Source organism: Aedes albopictus, chromosome 3, assembly GCF_035046485.1.
Source record: "Aedes albopictus strain Foshan chromosome 3, AalbF5, whole genome shotgun sequence".
NCBI lineage: Eukaryota > Metazoa > Arthropoda > Insecta > Diptera > Culicidae > Aedes > Aedes albopictus.
This window is the reverse complement of record NC_085138.1, coordinates 22,476,442-22,502,618: the sequence shown is the minus strand read 5'-3', so window position 1 is coordinate 22,502,618 and position 26,177 is coordinate 22,476,442. Positions and strand designations below refer to the sequence as shown.

At 34.2% G+C, this 26,177-nt stretch overlaps 1 protein-coding gene across 1 annotated transcript in view; it reads right to left on the bottom strand.

The window, feature by feature from the left end:
- Nucleotides 1-864: 864 nt before the first annotated feature.
- Nucleotides 865-26,177, bottom strand: part of LOC109427304 (sodium-coupled monocarboxylate transporter 2) — a 37,370-nt gene continuing 12,057 nt past the window's right edge. The window contains exons 2-6 of the mRNA XM_029865066.2: nt 2,832-2,991; nt 2,424-2,764; nt 1,986-2,345; nt 1,255-1,923; nt 865-1,191 (exon numbers count right to left, since the gene is read on the bottom strand). Coding sequence (XP_029720926.2) covers nt 1,095-1,191; nt 1,255-1,923; nt 1,986-2,345; nt 2,424-2,764; nt 2,832-2,991 — 1,627 coding nt within the window. The 3' untranslated portion in view covers nt 865-1,094. The remainder of the gene's footprint in view (nt 1,192-1,254; nt 1,924-1,985; nt 2,346-2,423; nt 2,765-2,831; nt 2,992-26,177) is intronic.

The following is a 26,177-nucleotide window of genomic DNA, read 5'->3' as shown; positions in this document are numbered from 1 at the left end:
GACCCGTCGAACGCGGCGACTTTCGCTTTCTCGTCCATACCTGGACCCATAGCCTGTTGGAGCAATCACACAGCGGAACACACAACAGCGGGACGAGTAGCGAAGCTTTCCGGACCGGAGCAAAAGTAAAAACACTTGTTTACAGTGTGACGATCACGAAGGAATGAATTTATTCTGTATTTACATTCACGACTATAAACAATAACACTATCTGACAATACACAACATGACTATGGTGTATCCATTAACATAAAAGTAGTCTCGATAACGAGGGGTGCTCGAGTGCACAAATTACATATTTCCAACACATTCATCGTGTTGGTTTAGAATGTTGGATTTGTGACACAAACTTCGGAGCACTTTGGAGGCCTTAGAATAGATCTGGGATCAAAACTTCAAATAAGACTATGATGGGTACCCAGTCAACCAGTCATCGTATAAGATGTTGTATAAGATGTTAAAGTGGAGGCGATATGTGTACATTTTACATGCGCCTAAATGGAGGCATGTACGCATATGGCCTCCACTTTATCATCTTATACAACAGCTTATACGATGACTGGTTGTCTGGGTAGTAGTACATTGCATGTCAAGGATCAGTGAAAACTATTGATGATTCGCAAAACGATGAAATTTGAGCAAAATCATGTAGAATTTATAAAAAAAACACAAAAAAGCCACGTATTTTCGGTTACCAGAAAAAGAGGGAAGGGTGCAAACCATGCATTTCTTAGCACAACTATTCCCCTTGACTATAAAAAAGACTCCAGTGTAAAATGTTTTAAAACAAAGAAGTCATTGCATTTCTACCAAAATAAGATCGTCCGGGTTAAATAAAAAAAAACAACAACAAGAAAAAACAAATATTTTACCAACGTAATACATTGTTTTATTTTCTTTACTATTGTTCTAGTATATCATATGCGAACATATAGAATTTTCTATAATTGTGTGAACATATTAAAAGTGACGTGTTCAAAAACTTTAGCATAACTAATTCTATATAAATACATCAAAATCTTATAAGATTTATAAGATAAGGCAGTAAGCATTAACTATAATTTGTCTTAGAAACTATTTTCTACGTGTTCCCCTCACATAACATGTTCATTTGTGTCACGCAACTTTTTCCTTTTTTCTTCTTCGGCTGGAGTAAAAACCCACTCCTTGATTTGAACATCCTCTGGATTTCTGTAAAAGATAAATATGTTTGTTAGACTTTTTTCTCTGTCAACCATATTTTCCAAATCTTACACTCCACTCGTTTTAAGAACCAATTCACTTTTGGTAATTTCCTTGGGCAGCCATCGGTGTACCACCGGCGATATCAGCTTGGCATGCATTTTGCTCAGATCTTGCGAACCGGTCAGGTAACTGACCGGAATCCCCACCAGGAACACCAAGAACGTTCCAACGGTCGAGTACCACACGAAGGACATCTTGTAGATCGAGAACCCACCGCTACTGTCATCCGTAACGGCCGTCGATTGCCCAAGAACCGACTGCGTTACGTTGAAGCCATACTCGGCGCAACCTTCCACACTGGTGGGCTTCGGAGGATAGCTCAGGTCGCCATTTTTGATCGCGAACTGCGCTCCCGCAATGATCCACGACATTCCGATCACGCTGGCCGCAGAACCCCACAGAGCACCGTGCTTGTTCGCCCAAGGCCACAGCATGCCCAGGCAGAAGATCCCCATAACGGCACCTTGCGTTACGCTGGCTATCGTGACCACCATTTGGAGAATATGACCAAACTGTTCCACGACCAGGCCCATCACGATACAGTACAGACCGCTGAACAGAATCAGCATTTTCATGGTTAAGTTGGCTGACGCGTCGGCGTGTTTGAACAGCTTGAACGGGCGAATATTGTCCTCGTAGATGATTCCGGCCAGGGAGTTCAGATTGGCCGACATGGTGCTATGAAGAAAGGGTGTAGATATAGGATTTAGGATCGAACCATAACGTCAAACCAAACATACCTTAGACCAGCGCTGAAAACGCACGAGATGAACACTCCGGGCATTCCCTTCAGATTTCCAACCACATCCTGGACGTAGAACGGCAGCAGCTTATCGGCCTTCTGCACCAGATTGACCTTGATCGGGTCACAGTCGAAATACTTTGCAAAAATCACAATCCCCGTAAAGCAGTTCAAGCTGGTTATGATGATGAACCCGGCGCAGAAGATCCACAGTGCAGTGCGAGCATGACGAACGCTCGGCACCGCCACCATCCGCTGAACACAGCTCTGATTCAGGCCCAAGTACCCGGTCCAGAGGAATACGTTACCAATGCTGGACGTCCAGAATGTCTGTCTCGTCGTTGCGTCAAAGGTCATGCTGATAACCCAAAAATAAAAGCGAACACAGATTAGACCCCCGCCGTAACTGACCTAGCGCAATATTACTCGAACTTACTCGAAAATGTTCAGCCGATCGCCGGCTGCCGCTCGCGTGAACACTTCCCCGAAACCGCCAATCTTGACGACGCCCACAGCCACCACCAGAAAACAGGATGCAAACATTATCACACCCTGCACCACATCCGTCCACACGACGGCCTTGATCCCGCCGAGCATGGTGTAGAAGATGCACACGCAGCACACGATCCCGTTGATCAGGTGGATGTTGGTGCCGGTGACCTGGGCGAACGCCAACGACGGGATGAAGATGAAGATCGGCAAGATCAGATAGATGTTCAGCACGTAGGTGAACGTGACGAACTTCTTGACGGCCGGGCTGAACCGGTCCTCCAGGTACTGAATGTGGGAGATAGGGAATCAGGTACTGTTATGGTGCTTTAGAAGAGCATATGTATGTATCTACCTGGTAGCAATTGGTGATCTGGTTGTTGTAGAACACCGGAACGAAGATGTAGTTAATGATCATAACGATGACGATCATGGTGGGTGCTATTATCCAGTACTGTGCCCCGTACGAGTACATCTCGGCCGGAACGGACATGATGGAAACGCCCGACAGTTGACTGGAATGAGAAAAAAGGATAGGAACTGATGAATCAGATGATCTCGAAGATTCAAATTTGAAGATTTTTTTGTTACGCCCTAAAAAGCTATTCATGGTACAAGGGTAATTTCAAAAATTCAAATTTCAAGTAAAAAATTCAAATTTTCAGTATAAAGCGCTTTGCGACGAAAAAATTTTTCGGCTGCACCGCTATTTTCAAACTAGAATACAATTGCTCATTATATTTTACAAAATGTAAGTGTTAAATCAAAAAAGGTATCATTGACCGTTGAAAATCCCTCCCAGAGACAATTTCTGGTTACGCCACTGCTCATAGTATATCTGAAATACCTCAGAATAATTTGGGCATAAATGTATGAAAATACAAGATGCTGGACATTATCGTGCAATCGTACTAAGAAGTTTGGGAATACTTAGTGATTTTCTACGCGATTTGGTAGGATTCCGAAGAAACCTTGCATTAAGATTCAGCTCGGCTGACTAGTATCACCAGATCAACTACACTCACACAAGGAAGTCAGCTGTTGATCTCCTTATTTTTAGGCAAGAATGAAAACTACGGATGAAGGTCGGGAAGGAGAAGGACGTGATGATGTGATTTGGTTTCCTAGGGCAGGCCGCATAAACCACCGCGTCTGTGCAAGTTCATGCTGGGATGTCGGAGTATTTTGGAAATAGCTATGTGGTAGGGTGTGGATGCGAAGCGTAAGGTTATAAATTGTGTGTTGATTGGTGTTGATTACTTTAAAGATGATTCGCTGGTGAGTGATTGATAAAATACAAGGTGATACCATGCTGGACCCCTCTGAAATCCTGCATTAAGGGGAGCTCAGAGGCTTCCAAGAATGTTCTAGGAGAACGTTCACAAATTGCACCCAACATTTGGGAGAAAGAGGGGCCTTCAAAAGTATAGTGTGAAGTCTACGAGGTTTTATAAACTCCTCAGTAAGCAGTGCCGGATTTAGGGGGGGGGGGGGGGGGGGGCAGGGGGCCAGGGCCCCGGGCTCCCACATTTTAGGGGCCCCCACAAAATTTCACGGCACGGAAAAATGTGAAGCGAAAAAAAAATAGTAGTGCAAGAATCTCTCTTATTTGATTTTTGCCTTAAGAACTTCAAATGACTGTCTACTGACAAGATGCACGTGATATCGTCGGTTTCCTGCAATAGGGGCACAACTCAAAATTGGTCATTTTTGAGATTTTGATGGCAAATGATGAAAAACTATGTAAACTTTCATCCCACAAAGACCCGTTCCGAAATTCGATAAGAAACGCGAGAATTTTGCATTTTTATCAATTTTCCGCAATAAAGGCACAACTCAAAATCAGTCAAATTTTTCAATAGTCATTGAAAAATAGTAACCGAAAATTCATGAAACAGATAGTTCTTCAGTCCCTTTCCATGATACAACCATCAAAATTAGTTTACTTTTGTCAAATGATGAGAGAAATAAGTGAACTTGCAGGAGGTGCTTCAAGATTGCCAATTTTCAAACGCCCGTTCTGAAAATTCACATTTTTTGAGTTGTGCCCCTATTGCAGGAAACCGACGATATGTTGTGATTCTTTTGAAGAATACTGCAACTATTTGTGAAATTTCAAATTTTGGCTTTAAAACATATTACCATTTATGTTTTTTTTTTGTGAAACTGCTAAAAAAAGTACTGGAAATTCTTAAGAAAAACTTCTACTGAATTCTAGACCTCGAAACTCTATAAATTGCAGAATCAAAAAATTCCTGCTGAATTTGATTGTTTTTTTTTCGAAATTTAGAAGCATGTTTGGCACTTATGAGTTTGATTTTACTTAGACAGCTTGCGACTTACTTAAATCAGAGAACACCAAAACTGTACAAAAATGTTAAGAGTAATTCTAGCATGAATCAACAAACATGATCTAGATTATTTTGAAGAGTTTCAGTCCGATTTGTTTTTTGAGCTGAGAGATTTACTAACTGAAATAAGAATGAATTCATGGAGAACTCCTAATAAAATCCATAGATTCCTTGAACAAAAAATCGAAACAAATTTGTGGAGAAATTGGCTAGCAATTTGTCTGGATTCCACGCTAAAGATTATCAAGAAATATAATAGGAAAATGTATTGGAGATTAAGTCAGAAATTCCATCATGAATTTGTAATGGAATCCTTCTGAAATATCTTCAAAGCTTTCTATTAGAATTTTCACCATGTTTCAGAGTTCTGTGGAAAATTATTTTGGGAGGTCGCCAGTAACTCCCCAGCAGTCGCATTAGAAGGAGTGTTGTTAAGTGTTCATGTTTTATGGTGATCGACCAGCAACTTTTCCAGAGATTAAAGCAGGAATCGGCTAGAAACTCTCTCTGGATTTGGAAAAAGTAACACCATCGATTACGCAACATTTTTCTAGAAATTGTTTGAAAATTTCAACAATATAGTCTTCTTGCAGTTTGTCTATGAACTCTGGCATGAATTTCCACTAAATCTGAGCTCTAATGTTGCGATTACACTCCTGAAAAGCTTTTTACTTTATATAAATTTATTTTACCATTGTTTTTACGCCAGAATTTCAAATCTGTTATGATAATAAACTTAGTGCATATCAACGTTTTTCCTAGCCAGTTTGCGATCCGTCTTCGTATCGGTTGGACGTGTTTTAATTGCGAGAAGCTGTTCCATCAGTTCGCTGTGATGGCTCTCAATTCACGAGAGAACACGTTCAAAGTAGACCTAGCGAACTTTCCGCGACGGCCAAGTTTTGAGCAAATCCACGGGTTCGTTAATCAAACCCTTGGTCTACTGCCCAGCCAAGTGAAACGCTTGCAGATTAATCATTCGTTGAAATGCGCGCATGTTAAATGTGCCGATCTTGCGATGGCCGAAAAAATAGTGCGAGAACACAACGGACGACACGAGCTCGAAGTGGAAAGCTGCAAGTATCCAGTGCGATTGACGATTGACCGCGGTTGTACGGAGGTCAAAGTTCATGACCTCTCCGAGTGTGTAAGCAACGAAGATATAGCTGTTTATCTACGTCACTTCGGTGATGTACACGAAGTGAAGGAGTTGAGTTGGGGTCCATCATTCCCCTACCAAAATGTTTCATCTGGGGTACGTGTAGCGGTTATGACACTTCGCTGTCATATCAGATCGTTCGTTACGATCCAAGGACAAGAAACCTTGATTACCTACCGTAATCAACCTGCTTCATGCAAGCACTGTACCCAGCCACTGCATCCTGGCAGTACATGTGTACAAAATAAAAAAGCAGACAAAATCAAGCCTGACCATCAATCGACAGCCAACAAACCCGCGGGCGATAGTAGCTCGACACTCAAACAAGCGAACGAAGCGAACGAGCCGAACGTCCGTTCGAGCTACTCCAGCGTGGTGGAAAATAAACCGACCAACAAGCTATCGGTAGACGTCGCTACTACCGGCGGGAAAAGAAGGAGAAACAAACAACAGCAACACAGTGTACAGCCGCCCGAGCGTGTGGTGGTTACGAACAAACCAACAACGGAATCGCCATCGCCACCGAGAAAGAAGCAGGATAGCAACGAAAAATTCTTTCGCAAGGTTGAACAGTCGCAGAGAGAACGCAGCCCAGATTTCGATATGAGTATTGAATTGAATGAAGACGACGAAGATGATCCCGAGCCCGACCGCGATGATAACATGGACGCATGGATTAAATGGTTACGCAGGAGTATTGATAGAGAGAAACGGAGAAAACAGTAATGAAATTTGTATTATTTGTTTTGTATTTAGATTTAGATTCCGACCCGAATGATCATTTTTGATTAAAGGGTCGTTAATAAATAAACAAACAAACAAACGTTTTTCCTAGCTCTGCTTATTGTTCTTCAATAAAATTATTCCATAACGACATTTACATATTTGTAAGAATGATTCCTTTTTTAAGATTTTTTCACGTTATATGGGCAAAAACATATCCTTTGTATTAAGGGCCCCCACAACACTGTGGCCCCGGGCCCCCACATTTGTAAATCCGGCCCTGTCAGTAAGCCTTGTAGACAAGGCGTTTCAAAGGAATTTAGCGGGTTTCAGGGGAACTCAGTAGAGTTTAAGAGGAAAATACGGGAGTCTTAAGAGGGTTTTCCGAGGGATTCCAAGGTGTTTCAAAACATTTCCCAGGTTCATCATCAATGTCAAAAAGTGCCCAAACTATCATAAACCCGATTTTTGTTTGAATTGTTAAAGAAAAGTACTGAACCGATTATGATGAAATTTTCACCACTCATTATGCCTTACTTAAAGAGCTTATAGTCAAAATTTCAGACGTTTTTTGTAGCTAACAACAAAGTTTTAGCATAAACAATTTTTAAAATGGATGCCCAATGTTTCCAAAATCACGTTTTATTGTATAGAAAATATTTGCGCCAATATTAAACCGATTTGGATTTTTATGGTATTAACTACACATAATATGGTATTCCTGGTCAAAAACTCAGCTATTTTTCAAAATCAAAAGTTACGCATTATTTTGTGTGACTCATTTTTTTTTCGAGTTCACTCTTTACTGCAATATAAGCACCGACGAACCGACGTGACAGCTAGAACAAATAAATTCAAATTTGTTGTCCCCGACGCCATGATGAAAAATAGCCGAACACTACCGCCTCCTCTATAACGGCTCGCGTTGTTTTGATAGCATGATTCCAAACCCCCCGTGTATTCATATAGGACGAGGTTCGTGTCTGCGCTGATTTGACAGAAGCGTTCGCTCGCTTCGCCGGTCGACCGTTAAATTTGGGGGGGGGCAGTTTTGAATCACCACTGTCACGTCGGTTCGTCGGTGATATAAGTATATAGGTAGGGTCTGGGACCATTTGGGCAGGAGCACCTATTTTGGGCACTTGCTGCTATAACTCAGTCAATTTTGAACCAATTGGCTTGATTTTCGAGACACGATCAGATAGGCATAGTATCAAGCAATGTTCAAAAATTCAAGTCAATCGGTTTAAAATTGACTGAGCTATGGCTGCAAGTGCCCAAAATAGGTGCTCCTGCCCAAATGGTCCCAGACCCTATATCGAAAGACAACTCTATGTTATTAACTTAAAAGAATACCTAAGGCATAACTTCAGTACAGAATAGCCAACATTTTTATGGCTGTGAGCAGGAGTCCGGGTAGGAGAAAAGAAACGCAGTGTCTTCACAAGACATCGCTTTATTGTTTTTCTCCCGATCAGCGCCTAACTCGAACTAACTGCCGTTACACACTCAAGATAAATCCTGCAACTGTCTGATTATAATTGGATAGTCCATATTCAATAGGGTGGATTGAATTTTCCTTTTTCTATAAAAGCTTACATGGCAGTAATGATCAGGACTCTCCAGTTAGCCTAGTGGTTAAGGCTATGGATCGCCAATCCGGAGACGGCGGGTTCGATTCCCGTTCCGGCAGGCAAAGAAAGCCCTTCAATTAATAACTGTGGAAGTGCTCCAAGAACACTAAGTTGAAGAGAGGCAGGCAAAGTTTCAATGCGAAGGTCGAGCCATAAAGAAGAAGAAGAAGAAGAAGAAAAAGAATATCATGACTAATCTACTCAGAAACACTACGTTTTGTTAAAGAATGAGCAAGCATCGATGAAAATTAAAACGCGGAAGCTAATGCCTGGCTTACATAGTGCAAGTAACTTGATTCAAGACAATGGAAAATGCACTAAGGGGATTCAGGTGGCCAAAAATCGAAAATCGACTTCAATTTGAGAGGTTCGGCCGTTGAAAGTAGACCATTTGGACCAGTAAACCCTAGAATATTAGTTTCCTTATCCCTATAGTTATCGAGATATTGACAGCAGAATGAGACCATTGACATTTTTTGGTAAAATGAATGAAATGTTCTACCTTGCATATCTTCAGCTTAAATGAAAAATTTTTCGCTTTGGAACTACTTCTATGTCTTTGTTAAGGAGGGGGACATCGGGAGACATTGAAATCAAATTTGGCTGCTACTAGCTGCTATTTTGCAATTCCAATCACGTTGTCGGCGATGATTGAGATATTGCAATATGAAATCACCCTATTGGTCATTACACCGTGTCCAATAAGTTCTCATACAAAATACAAATTTAGAGAATATAATTTTATTTCACACCTGTGATTCTTATTTTCAAAATGAATGCATGTATTGAAGGGCCACATAATACTGATTAAATAGAGCATACGGTTTAGAATGACATTATTTTCTATTTGTTTTTATAAACCTAGCAGTACACTTCCGTTTTCGGAAATTAGTTTGCTCCGGCACGCAAGAAACATGTTAGAAAAGTGTTTCATTCTACGGTAGCTAAATAGAGTCTATAAGGTTAAATTTTAGGGCCCATATAGTCGAGGCGGTAAACGCACGGGTATTCAGCATGACCATGCTGAGGGTGACGGGTTCGATTCCCGGTCGGTCCAGGATCTTTTCGTAAAGGAAATTTCCTTGACTTCCTTGGGCATAGAGTATCTTCGTGCCTGCCACACGATATACACATGCAAAATGGTCATTGGCAGAGGAAGCTCTCAGTTAATAACTGTGGAAGTGCTCATAGAACACTAAGCTGAGAAGCAGGCTTTGTCCCAGTTAGGACGTTACGCCAAGAAGAAGAAGAAGAAGGTTAAATTTTGAGTTTTTATCCCAAGTGTTGTACCAAATGGATATACTAAAGATGAAACAATACAATTTTGGTGATGATATGGTACGAAATTTGCTAGTAAGCTTCACTTGAGCTGATTTCCTTGAAAATAATCGTTCTATTGAAGATAAACTTCATTAAACGTAAATTTTGGATAAAATTTACTGCAAAAGGGATACAAGTACGTTTTATAAGTGAGAATGTTGTGAATCAACAAGGTAAGATACAGCCATGCTTCATTAACACAACAAATCTCATTCAAACATGAAAATGGGCATTTTTGTTTGATTTATGTTTTATTTTGTACAAAATAAAATGGCTTCGTACTCCACCAATACAGAGTATCATATTTTTTCTCTTTTGGTCATAGTTACTATTAGCAATGGTGAGGACAGGAACCTTACTCGTTTCAATTTTAAACCATTACTCGTTAAAATGTGACGAAATATCAAAGAAATGGCGTGCGTGCCAGCTGAAATGGACTTATGACACATACGCGATCAGCAGAGAAGGATAAAGGACAGTTAATTCCAAAACATATGCTGCATTTGGTCAGTGTTAGTTTGCCTTTCAATTAATATATTTACTTTGATAATCCTAATTATAGATGTGAAATGAATTCAGTTTGATTTTGTATGAGAACTTATTGGACACGGTGTAAATACCTCTTAGGAAACATTTGGTCGTCATGGCCGCTTTTCTCGGTAGATCAATCATAAAATATCCTCAAAATGTGGTCTTGGATCTCGTAGCGGAACGTCTTTTTAGAAATTTGAATCCATTTTGTAAGTTAGAGCAGCAATCCTCCTTATATACAGATCAAACGCCTAAAAGTATGCAATGTCCTTGTAATATCTTGCTGTTGAAACTGACGTGATAAAAAAATTCTTTATTTAAACTCCTAAAACCCCTCAATTAATGAGAGCACACCATGCACGACATAACCACAAGGACTTGAATAATATTCAAAGACCATTGAAGATTTTGCGGACCTCTATATTTCTTCGCAGGCCTTTACAGACCTTCACAGAGTTGGACTAAATTCCAAGGAGTTTGCCCTAGTAGCACACATGTCATACATGAGTCGGTATGACTTTAATGTGACCAAATTTGGTCATATAGGAGTCATATAGACTCATCTACAACATAAGTGTTATTCGGGTGGAGACCTAAGAAGCATTTGTTCAACATGTTTTTCATATATTTTTTTTAAGCATAAGCGCAGTTTCGTGTTCAAAAGGAGTCGCTCAAGAACTTTCTTGACCGATTCCTGACAGAAACTTTCTACAGTGACTGCCATTTGAATTGACATTCCTTCGCAACTGCGTACTGCGATCGAAGAAAAACGGGTTCTTGGACGATTCAGGCAAGGAATTTCCCATGTATCAAGATAGACCGAGAAATTCCTTTTGAACTGACATTATAAATTTAACGTGAAAATATTTTTGGCCATCTGTTTGTATGGAGCCGCCCTATAGTACACTCATCTCACTTGTTCAACTCACTTGACTTGAACGAAAATTGAACAAGTTTAACTTTTTCAATCAAGTCAATTAATCAGTTTGCTTATGCAAACGCCCGACTTGAACAATGTAAACACTTGCTTCAACTGAGATGCATTCAACAGCGTGTAAGTGGACATCCTAGTCATTTTCTCAGTCTAAACACGTCATTCCGTTTGATTAAACATGTTTGACAAGTTTAACCCAGATAGTTTACCTTACCGATCAGGCTAAGGCCTGGGTGGCCTCTACTGTACATAGTAGCCGTCTCCATTCCACTCGGTCCATGTCTGTTTGTCTCCAGTTCCGCACTCTGCGTAGGGTCCGCAGATCGTCCTCCACCTGATCGACCCATCTAGCTCGCTGCGCACCACGTCTTCTTGTACCGGTCGGATGACTTTCGAGAACCATTTTAGTCTGGTTGCTATCCGACATCCTGATGACGAGACCCGCCCACCGTAGCCTCCCGATTTTCGCGGTGTGGACAATGGCTGGTTCTCTCAGCAGATGATGCAGCTCGTGGTTCATTCGCCTTCTCCAAGTCCCGTCATCCATCTGCACACCGCCGTAGACGGTACGCAACACCTTCCGTTCGAAAACTCCAAGGGCGCGTTGGTCCTCTGCACGTAGGGTCCATGTTTCGTGCCCATAGAGGACGACCGGTCTAATTAGCGTTTTGTAGATGGTTAACTTCGTGTTACTTCGAACTTTATTCGATCGTAGAGTTCTGCGGAGTCCAAAGTAAGCACGATTTCCTGCCACAATGCGCCTCTGAATTTCTCTGCTGGTGTCGTTGTCGGCGGTCACCAGTGAGCCCGCCCAAGTACACGAATTCTTCAACCGCCTCGATTTCATCACCGTCGATTCGGGGTGGCGGGCGCGGTGATTCCTCCCTGGAGCCCTTTGTCATCATTGTGGCATACCAGTTTAGCACCCTATGCGCAGAGATGCGAATTAAATATGGACCAATCAGGTCTGAGCCATTTAAAAGGGAGATGCGAATCGTCAGCATTCGCGCATCATCGAACACCGCGACCCAACCGCGACAACAATATTCGCGCTCCATACATCGCGACTTCGCGACGTCGCGACGCGCACGTCGTCGGTCGTCAGCGACACGAAGACTCGAGCCGGTCGGTCAGAAGAGACCGCGCCGCCGACGATCGCCCCCTTTCGCATCGCAGCAACCGGGCGGCAAGCACGTGTCATCCAAAACAGCCTGCAGGCAATTTTGCGGCAATCGGCCGAAACTGTAGTGCGGAAATTTACAATCATGTACTTTGTCTTCGACACATTAATGACTAATCCGATTCGCCTGGCTTCACTCTTTAGTGGGATGTACGTTTCGCCATCGTCTCAAATTTAAGAGCTATAAAATCAATATCATCCGCGAAACCAAGCAGCTGAACGGACTTCGTGAAAATCGAACCACTCGTGTTTATCCCCACTCTCCTTATTACTCCCTCTAACGCAATGTTGAACAGCAAGCATGAAAGACCATCACCTTGCCGTAACCCTCTGCGAGATTCGAAAGGACTCGAGAGTGTCCCTGATACTCGAACTACGCACATCACTCGATCCATCGTCGCCTTGATCAATCGTATAAGTTTATCCGGGAATGCGTATTCGTACATAATCTGCCATAGCTGTTCTCGATCGATTGTATCCTACACCGATTTGAAATCGATGAACAAGTGATGTGTGGGCGCGTTGTATTCGCGGCATTTCTGCAACACCTGGCGGATGGCGAACATCTGGTCCGTTGTAGCGCGTTCACCCATGAATCCAGCCTGATATTGCCCCACGAACTCTCTTGCAATCGGTGATAAATTCAGATGCTCGTTTCAATTGAACATTCCAAACCAGGCATAAAGGATGCAAGCAAAAAAAGAAAAACGCGAGTATGCAGCATTCGTTTTTGAACATAATTTTCTTAATAATTCTTTAGTGGCTTCGTGGTCTTGTGGCTAAGGCCACCAAGCCTTTAGTCGCATCGTGCTAAGGAGCGCGGGTTCGATTCCCGCCGCAGCTGTCAGGAAAAGTTTTCGGCTGTGCCACTATGCGTTGTATGCTAATCCGTTGTCTAGTGTCGTGCTTCCTTCAAAGAGCAAATAGCTCACTGGAAGCATTAAAACGTGTCCGTGTCTTTTCAAAAACATACTGTTCTTTTCAAACCATGAATCAAGAAGCTGGAAAGTTAACTAATATCAAGGTTTCCCATAACAGAATAATCTAAAAGAACAGCTTATGAAAGAAGGGGAAATTTCTGATAAAAAAGACCACATTACATTTAATTTTAGGGACAACATAAAACTAGGCAGAATAGCCTATTAAGAAAAGAAAGGTAAATTCTGCCGAAAATGTCGGTAACAGCATTAACATTAAATTAGCATTAAATAGCACTTTCGTCAAAGCCAGAGGTTTTTGCTTTCTTTAAACAGCTGGTGGCCACAATGAATCGCGCATTAAAAAAATGTTAAAGCTCATCCCTCTTTTTATAAAACGGCTGCTTTGTAGTGACCGGTTGAATACAAGTAGAAGTAAATCCACAATACATGAGCACCGCTGAAAACTTAATCATAATTCAGCCAATTTACATTTGACCGGATGGTATTTAGTCAAATGGCGAAAGTGTTTCAGAAAAGTGTTTTCAAGATTGATACGGAATTCGGGCGTTTGTTACATTCCGGCGTTTGGAATTCGGGCGAATGTCACAAAACCTCTAGATCCATGTTCCACTAGTCTTTGTCTTACATAATTATGAAGTTTGATATATCGCAAGCAAGCTTTCATAACCGGTCAAAAAATAGCCATTTCCCAGGGTAGGGGTACTAGGTTTCCGAACATCCGGAGAGTTGACCAATATAACTGAAATGTAATAAGAATATCTATTTTTATTCTTTGGCCAAGGTCTCATTTTTGCAAGAATTAATTTATGCATAATAGATAATACAAACACGTACCTACCTCAAAGAAACCAGTACAAAAGTTTCCCAACATAGAGTGCATGTGGTAATTTGTCAACAGCAGCCTTCTTAAGCTTTGTTATCTTGCAGGAAAGCGTGCGCTATAAAACAGTGATTCGATTGATTGTTGCTAGGGCTTGAGTACGGATGACTCAGTCGAAATAAACTCGGTAAGTAACTCAGTGCTAAGACTAGACATCGAATTTAAGTTTTTTTTTATTGAAGATGCTCCAAGCGAAAAAATGCAACTATCATATCAAATAAAGTACCATATAGGGAATCGCGCTACTTGGGCGGTGGCTTCTATATTCGTCTGTTTTCCACTATAACTCAGTCAATCTTGAACCAATTTACACAATTCTTGGAATGCGGTGAGATAGGTATAGTATCTACCCGTGTACAAAATTTCAAGTCAATCGGTTCAAAGTTGACCGAGTTACAGTGGAAAACAGACGAAAATAACAGACGAAGAAAACCACCGCCCAAGTAGCGCGATACCCTAGTCGAAGCGCGAAATGAGTGGGAAGTAGGGTGGCCCACACTTATATGAAAAACAAAAATTTCGAAAAATACCAAGTCTTACCTCCTAAATCAGTTGTTTTGGACTCCCAGAAGCTACGTTCAAAATTTGAGCAAAATCGGTTGAGCCTAAGGGGGCGCTCAAAACGCTTGAAGTTTGTATGGGAAAACTTGGCCAAATGTATGCAGAAATTTTAAGTTTTTGAATTTTGCCGCTAGGTGGCGCTGTAAGCGTTTAGTAATCAAACCCTTTGGTATTATTGTAGGTGACTATATGCCAGAGAACTTTGTCGAAGACTGCGAAGTGATCCGACGGCTGTGAAAAAAGTTATACCCTAGCCAAAGTGAGGCAAAGTATTGAGATTTTATTATTGATATTATTCCTTTACATGTATTGGAAAAATAAAAATAAAGTTTATCCTCACATTTCCTAGGGTATAACTTTTTTCACAGACGTTGGATCACTTTGCGGTCTTCGACAAACTTGTTTGGCATATAGTCACCTACAATAATACCAAAGGGTTTGATTATTGAATGCTTACAGCGCCACCTAGCGGCAAAATTCGAAAACCTAAAATTTCTGCATACATTTGGCCAAGTTTTCCCATACAAACTTCAAGCGTTTTGAGCGCCCCCTTAGGCTCAACCGATTTTGCTCAAATTTTGAACGTAGCTTCTGGGAGTCCAAAACAACTGATTTAGGAGGTAAGACTTGGTATTTTTCGAGATTTTTGTTTTTCATATAAGTGTGGGCCACCTTAGTGGGAAGTCATGAAGCCTATGCTGAAGGTGACGGACGGGTTCGATACCCAGACATCGGGATCTTCTCGTAAGTAACGTTATAGAGTGGGCATACCTAGAGTACCTGCCATAAAATATACGAATGCAAATCGGTCAATTGACAAGAAAATCTCTGAGATAACAACTGTAAAAGTGCTGACGAAACTAAGCCAAGAAGCAGCATTTGTTCCAGTTTGGACTATTAACGCTAAGAAGATGAAGATCAAACTGGAGATTTGAATATACTATAAAGATTTCAGAAATGGGTCGCCTTTTCTTTATGTTGAACAATTAGCGGGGGGTCTTAAATCTGACAATATTGCATTCGATTTTGATTTATTGCTCATTCGTGCTATCTGCTGTTCACAAATCTTCTGTACTGTCGCTTCCCGTTGTCATTTTATCAGTGCATGCACGCACAAGCCTCCAGCGATGAAAGAACATGCAGAAATATCGTGCGATAGACACTGAACGAATCTGATAATTCACGACGTGTAAGGCATACTATCAATCCAGTTAAAACCCGAGCTCGAGCCAGAAAATCGAGCTTTCTCCGAATCCATGCGTCAGACAAAACTTTGGAAGTGGTACACTGTTCAGCGGTTCTGATGAAATCACCTAATATTAATCTAATGACTCAAGATAGTCGGGCTAATTAAGATGTGAATAATAATTCAAAATGATTTCATCTTTGTAGTCTGATTCTCGAGATACATATAAGTTCAGAGTATCTAAGCCTTACTAGCATCTCCTAGCGGATAAACCTAGAATCAACTACCGTCTTCCCCCTTTTGGTTTGAACGACACCTCATGCATTTTTTAATTTGAACTTTTAGTAACCCTGTGGGCATCGAAAAACACACTGATGGTAGCCCTTTTTGCTGTTTTGTTTTGATTCTGTTTTCCATTTCACTCTGTTCCATTATCAGAATGACGTTTGAACCATTTTTAGTTTGAACGATGTGCAGATTAGAGGGCGTCAAATTAAAAAGTGTTCAGATTAGATGAGGTCAAACCAACGGGGGTAGACGGTAGTTAATCATCGGATAGTTTTTCAGTCAAAATCAGATCCCCTAACGATAAAGTCAAGAAATGATACCGATATTGACCATGCATCGGAACCCTAGTCCTTACTGTTTCGAACTAGTGAACACCGAATAAAAGATTAGGAATACCTGAGTCTCGCGGACTGACTCAATATGCTCTCTCAGCGGGAGCCAAACATCGGGAGCCAAACATTGAAGATGGAGGTTATGTTAAACACTGAGAGGAAATTTCATTTCAATTTCACTGGAAAAAGTCAAGTAACCGTTTGAAAATTTATTTTTCAGTAGACTTACATGAACTAAGTGAAAGCCGCTTGAAAACATAGTGAAACTCCAAAGAAAAGCTATTGGAAATTTCGCACTGTATCGTATTATATATTGTATATGTTTTTCAAGTGGATTTTACTGCAGCCGATAGTATACAAAATAGAAGCGTGTTGTTGTCACCAATCACTAACGAACCATGCATGAATGTGATGATGCCAGTATGTTCTGTGATTTCCGATGTTCCTTTTCTTTCAAGGGAACCATTTGGTGGTCTCCGATGGCAGGGAGACGGACCAAATTTTTGAATTTACCTTTTTAGTATAAGCCAATTAATAATAATAGCAAAAATCAGTACAATTATACTAAACAATTATTTTAAATTCATATGACTTGGCAGTGATAAATTTTACTTAAATTTTATTGGATTTTTTCAGTAGAATATTTTTACTAACTAATCATTTGAGTTTCAAATGTTAAGTTAGATGGAAAAAATCTACTTAAGATTTCCAGTAGAATTTAAGTGAATTTTTCGCTCAGTGAACCTTGTTGAACATTTGTGATTGATTGAAGAGTATTGTTATCTAGGTGCTGCGGATATAATCAAAATTGTTGTCACGATATCTCCATTTGCCGCTGTCAAGCCGTTGGAAAGCGAGGAGAAGGATAAACATTGTTTTGAGCATATTTTGACTAATTTTGTAACAACTATCCATCAAAATTTCCATCGCGAATGGAAAATAATAAACTTTGAACACAAGAACAAAATTGGAATAATGGTGGATTGATCATGTTTACCATTTCCGAACAGCGTCGCGACGGCGTGTTTGACAACCGAGCTGAGAGAGGTGGTGGCAAGAAAATTGAACGCTCGTGCGTGTTTACAAGCAAGTGTGTAGGTGTGTGTTGGCTAGCTTGAAAAATAAAACCGTTTCTATTCGCAGCACTCAGAGGAATACTAATCCATTTGTTCTGTTTCACGATCTATCTCGGCCACACCTAAAACCGAAATCTATCACTTTCAGCAAGGTGTGAAATGTAATAAGGACCAAAGTGTTTTCCTTTGATTACTAAGTTATGCTGTTCCACTTGTTGGAAGCAGTTAGGACTAGGGTTCGGTTTGGTACATCCAGGGCCGGATTTACAAATGTGGGGGCCCGGGGCCACAGTGTTGTGGGGGCCCTCTTTTTAGCGGATTTTTTTCTCATTGTAGAAAAATCCTGAAAATATGGAAAATTCTTCCAAAAATTAGGGTTGTTACTGGAGAAATTAATCTAACTTAATTAGCGTAACTAGAAAAAAGGCAATCCAAGCATAACAAAGACCCACATATTAAAATATAGTCTGAAGACGATTGTAAAATAAATTTTAGTAAATCACGCTTTATCCGAGAGGCGAGAGTGTTCATAGTATTAAATTCTATTGATCAAGTCGGAATTCATGAGAATGTCCTTTAAGAAATTTAAAAATAGATTTCATAGGAGACATTTTAGATACATTTCAAATAAAATTTATAGCGCTCTCTTTGGGGCCGGTATAGCATAAGATCCAAATGGAATTTCTTGCGGAATCATTGATGAAATCTATAGCGTTGCTAACCGATTACTAGGTTTCTTTTTTTGTGGATCTTAAGCATAAACATTTCTAACGCGACTTTAAGAGGAGTTTCTGGTGAACGCGCAAAATAATTGTTAAGAACTCTTTGTGAAACTTCAAGAGGCAAAAAATTCAAAGTGGTATTTTTAGCGGAAATTTTACTAAAAGCTGCTGGAGAAATTTCATCGGAAATCCATAATGAGTTCCTGATGTAAATTCTGTTTTATTTTGAATGCAATTATAAGTAAAATTTCTTAATAATCTTTTGCGGGGGAATTTTTAGCCAATTTAAACAAATATTGTTTGCGAAACTTTAAATATTTCAGAATCTTCCAAGATTTTTTCCACAAATATCTACCGCAATTTTCATAAGGAACCTATGAATTTGTTAAGAGTTCGCCTTGAATTACACATTCAAGCCAGGAAGAAAAATTCGTCATGCATTCAATCATATTGAAGAAAACCGGACCAGATCTTTGCAAAAAAAAAATCCGCCTAAAATTCTTGCTAGTTCCTTCAAAGAAATGTTTCAATAATTCTGGGATTCGATTTGAATAATTTATAAGTTTGGAAAGCGGAATCAAACTCTACAACTTTAAAAACTTTTCTTTACTCTGATAGAAACACTTGCAAATCTTCAAAGAACTATGTAGGAAATGTTTAAAACAATACCAATAGTTTTCAGCAGAAAATGTTGACTCTCTATTCCATAGAGTTTAAGATTTCATCCAGAACTCAGGTGAAGATGATCATTCCGAACCATACAAATCTTAACAACTTTCATAGGAAGTTTGAAATTTTATAAAAAGGCAGATATCTGCTTCTTTCTAATTTGAAGCACAATATTTTACACACATCTTGAGAGTAGAAGTACTTGTGATAAAAAATAAATCAAGATGTTTCTAGCACTACTTTTTTTCGGTTCCCATTTGAAGTTAGATTTTGTGGGGGCCCCTAAAATGTGGGGGTCCGGGGCCATGCCCCCCCTGGCCCCCCCCCTTAAATCCGGCCCTGGGTACATCTTTCTCCGCAACGCAACCCAAAAAGGTGATCTACCCACGCTACCCAGTACGGAGGGTTAGCCTAACATTAGCCTAATGTGAGACTAACTGGCCAGCATGTTAGGCTAACTTTTTGTCTCACTTTTGCCTAATGTTAGTCTAAAATTAGACAGATATGACACACTTTTGTTAGACATGTTGCAAATTCGAAACATGTTTGTTAGTCTAACATTAGACTAACGTTAGACATGTTTTAGTATGGGCTGTTAGACAAATGTTAGGCATAGATTTTATGCTGCTTGTTTTCATTCCAGCTCTCATCCGAGCAAGAAGTGTGATTGTAGTAGTGAACTTTTATCGGCGTTCACTACTACAACCGCACTTCTGCCTCGAATGAAAGCTGGACGAAACATATTTAATAAAAAAAATCGGAACCTGTTTTAATTTTAATTTTAATTTTAATTTTAATTTTAATTTTAATTTTAATTTTAATTTTAATTTTAATTTTAATTTGAATTTTAATTTTAATTTGAATTTTAATTTGATTTTTAATTTTAATTTTAATTTTAATTTTAATTTTAATTTTAATTTTAATTTTAATTTTAATTTTAATTTTAATTTTAATTTTAATTTTAATTTTAATTTTAATTTTAATTTTAATTTTAATTTTAATTTTAATTTTAATTTTAATTTTAATTTTAATTTTAATTTTAATTTTAATTTTAATTTTAATTTTAATTTTAATTTTAATTTTAATTTTAATTTTAATTTTAATTTTAATTTTAATTTTAATTTTAATTTTAATTTTAATTTTAATTTTAATTTTAATTTTAATTTTAATTTTAATTTTAATTTTAATTTTAATTTTAATTTTAATTTTAATTTTAATTTTAATTTTAATTTTAATTTTAATTTTAATTTTAATTTTAATTTTAATTTTAATTTTAATTTTAATTTTAATTTTAATTTTAATTTTAATTTTAATTTTAATTTTAATTTTAATTTTAATTTTAATTTTAATTTTAATTTTAATTTTAATTTTAATTTTAATTTTAATTTTAATTTTAATTTTAATTTTAATTTTAATTTTAATTTTAATTTTAATTTTAATTTTAATTTTAATTTTAATTTTAATTTTAATTTTAATTTTAATATTAATTTTAATTTTAATTTTAATTTTAATTTTAATTTTAATTTTAATTTTAATTTTAATTTTAATTTTAATTTTAATTTTAATTTTAATTTTAATTTTAATTTTAATTTTAATTTTAATTTTAATTTTAATTTTAATTTTAATTTTAATTTTAATTTTAATTTTAATTTTAATTTTAATTTTAATTTTAATTTTGATTTTAATTTTAATTTTAATTTTAATTTTAATTTTAATTTTAATTTTAATTTGTTTTTAAACTTTAATTTCAAACAAATTAAATTAAATTAAAATTAAATTAAAATTAAATTAAAATTAAATTAAAATTAAATTAAAATTAAATTAAAATTAAATTAAAATTAAATTAAAATTAAATTAAAATTAAATTAAAATTAAATTAAAATTAAATTAAAATTAAATTAAAATTAAATTAAAATTAAATTAAAATTAAATTAAAATTAAATTAAAATTAAATTAAAATTAAATTAAAATTAAATTAAAATTAAATTAAAATTAAATTAAAATTAAATTAAAATTAAATTAAAATTAAATTAAAATTAAATTAAAATTAAATTAAAATTAAATTAAAATTAAATTAAAATTAAATTAAAATTAAATTAAAATTAAATTAAAATTAAATTAAAATTAAATTAAAATTAAATTAAAATTAAATTAAAATTAAATTAAAATTAAATTAAAATTAAATTAAAATTAAATTAAAATTAAATTAAAATTAAATTAAAATTAAATTAAAATTAAATTAAAATTAAATTAAAATTAAATTAAAATTAAATTAAAATTAAATTAAAATTAAATTAAAATTAAATTAAAATTAAATTAAAATTAAATTAAAATTAAATTAAAATTAAATTAAAATTAAATTAAAATTAAATTAAAATTAAATTAAAATTAAATTAAAATTAAATTAAAATTAAATTAAAATTAAATTAAAATTAAATTAAAATTAAATTAAAATTAAATTAAAATTAAATTAAAATTAAATTAAAATTAAATTAAAATTAAATTAAAATTAAATTAAAATTAAATTAAAATTAAATTAAAATTAAATTAAAATTAAATTAAAATTAAATTAAAATTAAATTAAAATTAAATTAAAATTAAATTAAAATTAAATTAAAATTAAATTAAAATTAAATTAAAATTAAATTAAAATTAAATTAAAATTAAATTAAAATTAAATTAAAATTAAATTAAAATTAAATTAAAATTAAATTAAAATTAAATTAAAATTAAATTAAAATTAAATTAAAATTAAATTAAAATTAAATTAAAATTAAATTAAAATTAAATTAAAATTAAATTAAAATTAAATTAAAATTAAATTAAAATTAAATTAAAATTAAATTAAAATTAAATTAAAATTAAATTAAAATTAAATTAAAATTAAATTAAAATTAAATTAAAATTAAATTAAAATTAAATTAAAATTAAATTAAAATTAAATTAAAATTAAATTAAAATTAAATTAAAATTAAATTAAAATTAAATTAAAATTAAATTAAAATTAAATTAAAATTAAATTAAAATTAAATTAAAATTAAATTAAAATTAAATTAAAATTAAATTAAAATTAAATTAAAATTAAATTAAAATTAAATTAAAATTAAATTAAAATTAAATTAAAATTAAATTAAAATTAAATTAAAATTAAATTAAAATTAAATTAAAATTAAATTAAAATTAAATTAAAATTAAATTAAAATTAAATTAAAATTAAATTAAAATTAAATTAAAATTAAATTAAAATTAAATTAAAATTAAATTAAAATTAAATTAAAATTAAATTAAAATTAAATTAAAATTAAATTAAAATTAAATTAAAATTAAATTAAAATTAAATTAAAATTAAATTAAAATTAAATTAAAATTAAATTAAAATTAAATTAAAAATAAATTAAAATTAAATTAAAATTAAATTAAAATTAAATTAAAATTAAATTAAAATTAAATTAAAATTAAATTAAAATTAAATTAAAAATAAATTAAAAATAAATTAAAATTAAATTAAAATTAAATTAAAATTAAATTAAAATTAAATTAAAATTAAATTAAAATTAAATTAAAATTAAATTAAAATTAAATTAAAATTAAATTAAAATTAAATTAAAATTAAATTAAAATTAAATTAAAATTAAATTAAAATTAAATTAAAATTAAATTAAAATTAAATTAAAATTAAATTAAAATTAAATTAAAATTAAATTAAAATTAAATTAAAATTAAATTAAAATTAAATTAAAATTAAATTAAAATTAAATTAAAATTAAATTAAAATTAAATTAAAATTAAATTAAAATTAAATTAAAATTAAATTAAAATTAAATTAAAATTAAATTAAAATTAAATTAAAATTAAATTAAAATTAAATTAAAATTAAATTAAAATTAAATTAAAATTAAATTAAAATTAAATTAAAATTAAATTAAAATTAAATTAAAATTAAATTAAAATTAAATTAAAATTAAATTAAAATTAAATTAAAATTAAATTAAAATTAAATTAAAATTAAATTAAAATTAAATTAAAATTAAATTAAAATTAAATTAAAATTAAATTAAAATTAAATTAAAATTAAATTAAAATTAAATTAAAATTAAATTAAAATTAAATTAAAATTAAATTAAAATTAAATTAAAATTAAATTAAAATTAAATTAAAATTAAATTAAAATTAAATTAAAATTAAATTAAAATTAAATTAAAATTAAATTAATATTAAATTAAAATTAAATTAAAATTAAATTAAAATTAAATTAAAATTAAATTAAAATTAAATTAAAATTAAATTAAAATTAAATTAAAATTAAATTAAAATTAAATTAAAATTAAATTAAAATTAAATTAAAATTAAATTAAAATTAAATTAAAATTAAATTAAAATTAAATTAAAATTAAATTAAAATTAAATTAAAATTAAATTAAAATTAAATTAAAATTAAATTAAAATTAAATTAAAATTAAATTAAAATTAAATTAAAATTAAATTAAAATTAAATTAAAATTAAATTAAAATTAAATTAAAATTAAATTAAAATTAAATTAAAATTAAATTAAAATTAAATTAAAATTAAATTAAAATTAAATTAAAATTAAATTAAAATTAAATTAAAATTAAATTAAAATTAAATTAAAATTAAATTAAAATTAAATTAAAATTAAATTAAAATTAAATTAAAATTAAATTAAAATTAAATTAAAATTAAATTAAAATTAAATTAAAATTAAATTAAAATTAAATTAAAATTAAATTAAATTAAAATTTAATTAAAATTTGATTAAAATTTAATTAAAATTTAATTAAAATTTAATTAAAATTTAATTAAAATTTAATTAAAATTTAATTAAAATTTAATTAAAATTTAATTAAAATTTAATTAAAATTTAATTAAAATTTAATTAAAATTTAATTAAAATTTAATTAAAATTTAATTAAAATTTAATTAAAATTTAATTAAAATTAAATTGAAATTAAATCTACATTAAATTAAAACTGAATTGAAATTGAATTAAAATTAAAGTGACTCACCGACACCGACACGATGAGGCCAAACTTAAGGGAATCGGACACTGTTTTGGTGATGACTGGTTCCGGCGACAGTGCCAAGAGAGCGAACCGAACTTATTGGCCAGCAACAGCGACGAGGAACTGACGGGTTGGACGACGGAACGACTGAAATGGTTCCTACGAGTTTAAACTAATTGAGACCGCAAATTTTTCTCATTTTCTCGACCGACGAACGCGATTTTTAAGCTGCCGCAACTAACAAAGTTTTTTTCCACTGCCATTTGCTCAACTGTCAATGACGCGCGAAAAAAATCGAACATTCAGCATAAATTCGGGGTTATGATTTATGCTCTCGAAAATTTTTCGATGAGCAACATAACTAACAAATGCCTAACATTGTCGAACGCCTAACTTCCTCCGTGCTGGGTACGGGCTCCGTTAAAGATCGAGCATATTTTAAACCCCCTCAACCATTCATCCCTCAGCACGGATCGCCTGACACCTTGGATTGGGGTTACCTGTTTGGTGGACTTTTACCCCCGGAACAGGTAGTCCGTAGTGCTATTCTAAGCTTAAGCCGGCAGCTACACGCGCATTGTATATGTAAAGATTAGGCGAGAGCACATTGTTTTTAGTGTGCCTATCATCGAAGACTACTTTATCAAGAAGACATGTAACTCTGTTATTTTCCCATACAATCGGCAAGCGTCACCGACGACACCGCCGCCTGGTGAGCTAAGGTAGTACCTTTATGTAAAAGTGTAAAAGTGTATCATGAATAGTACCACCTTCATACGGGGTGGCGCTGCTAGCAGTGGCTTCCGATTTTCAGCAGTGCTGCAAGTCTTCTTGATAATGTAGTCTTCGCTATCATCGACGAATGCGTCGAAGAGATCTCGTGTGGAGTGGAATGCTTCCAACGGGTCGCGACGTTCTCAAACGATCGGCTACGGAACATGAGTCCGATGACAGCTCGATGACAGTTGTCAACGCACCTGCCTAGTGAGTAGTAATCGTGAGTTCGGGTCTCACCGAGAGGACGAGTAACTTTTTCGCAAATTCCGCTCAAATTTGTCCATTTCTCACTTACGCCAGTATTTGTAAAGTCTAGCTTTTGGAAAAGTAAAACTTCCACTCGGCTGGTTAAGCCCAGAGTTGCGCAATATCAGTCTTGTCAGGTGACTACTGATATTGCACCATCGTCACTATCACTCCAGACCGTTCAATATCAAAACGACAATTACAGGCAACGACTTGATATTGAACCGCACTCTAGATCACAATCATTGCAACTGATGTGATATTTTAGTGATTTTCACCAAAACTCAAACTTTTTAATGACCAACATGTAAAACTTGTTATTTTATATCACATATTAAAATATCATCTTGGTAAATCTTCATTTGGATTTTTAAACGAATTTCAAAGATGGGCTATCAGTGATATCCACACACCACAGACAAACAGACGTAACACTCTGGTAATCTTCATCGTACACCGATTTAAGCGTCTATTTAAAAATTTGATAGTTGGCCAACTGCCCATCCGTGGCGCTCGCATCGTTTTCGTTCGAGTTTGACGTTTGCCCACTACCGCCACCTAGTTGAAAGTTGGCCAAACTCAGTCCTTTTAGCATGTTTCCGCGACTATGATTTGAATCGAAAACTGTTCGAAGTGTTACGTCTGTTTGTCTGTGCACACACCATCACAGTCAGTCCAGTTCTGATGGAACAAGGAAAGTGATGGTGACTCAACAGAGCGCACGCTGACTTGGATCGCAGTCGGCCTATCAAAATCAGCGATTTACTCACCATTGACAGTGACAGAGTGCAAATCTGGCTAAGCCGCAAAAATCGATAATTCATTATAATGGTGTTGCTGTATACACCACAAAGCCAGCCATTAAAATGTTACACTTCTCTGGTCATTTTGACAGACATACACGCACGAAAAAGACGGATCATATATTCTACTTTGCCACAAGATCGGCCGTCCTTTTCATGTTCATGTTACATCTGCCAGAATGACCTGCGAGTTGTCAATCATTTTGAGGTTGGGTTCGTTGATGTAATAAAGAGTTAATTAATTATGTCAACGCTTGATGTTCAAGATACGAAGCTACGCTACGGTGGGTATATTGGCAATGGTTGTTTGATGCTACACATATTCTAGCAAAATCAGGCCAAACATGTCTAAAGGTCCTATCTGCA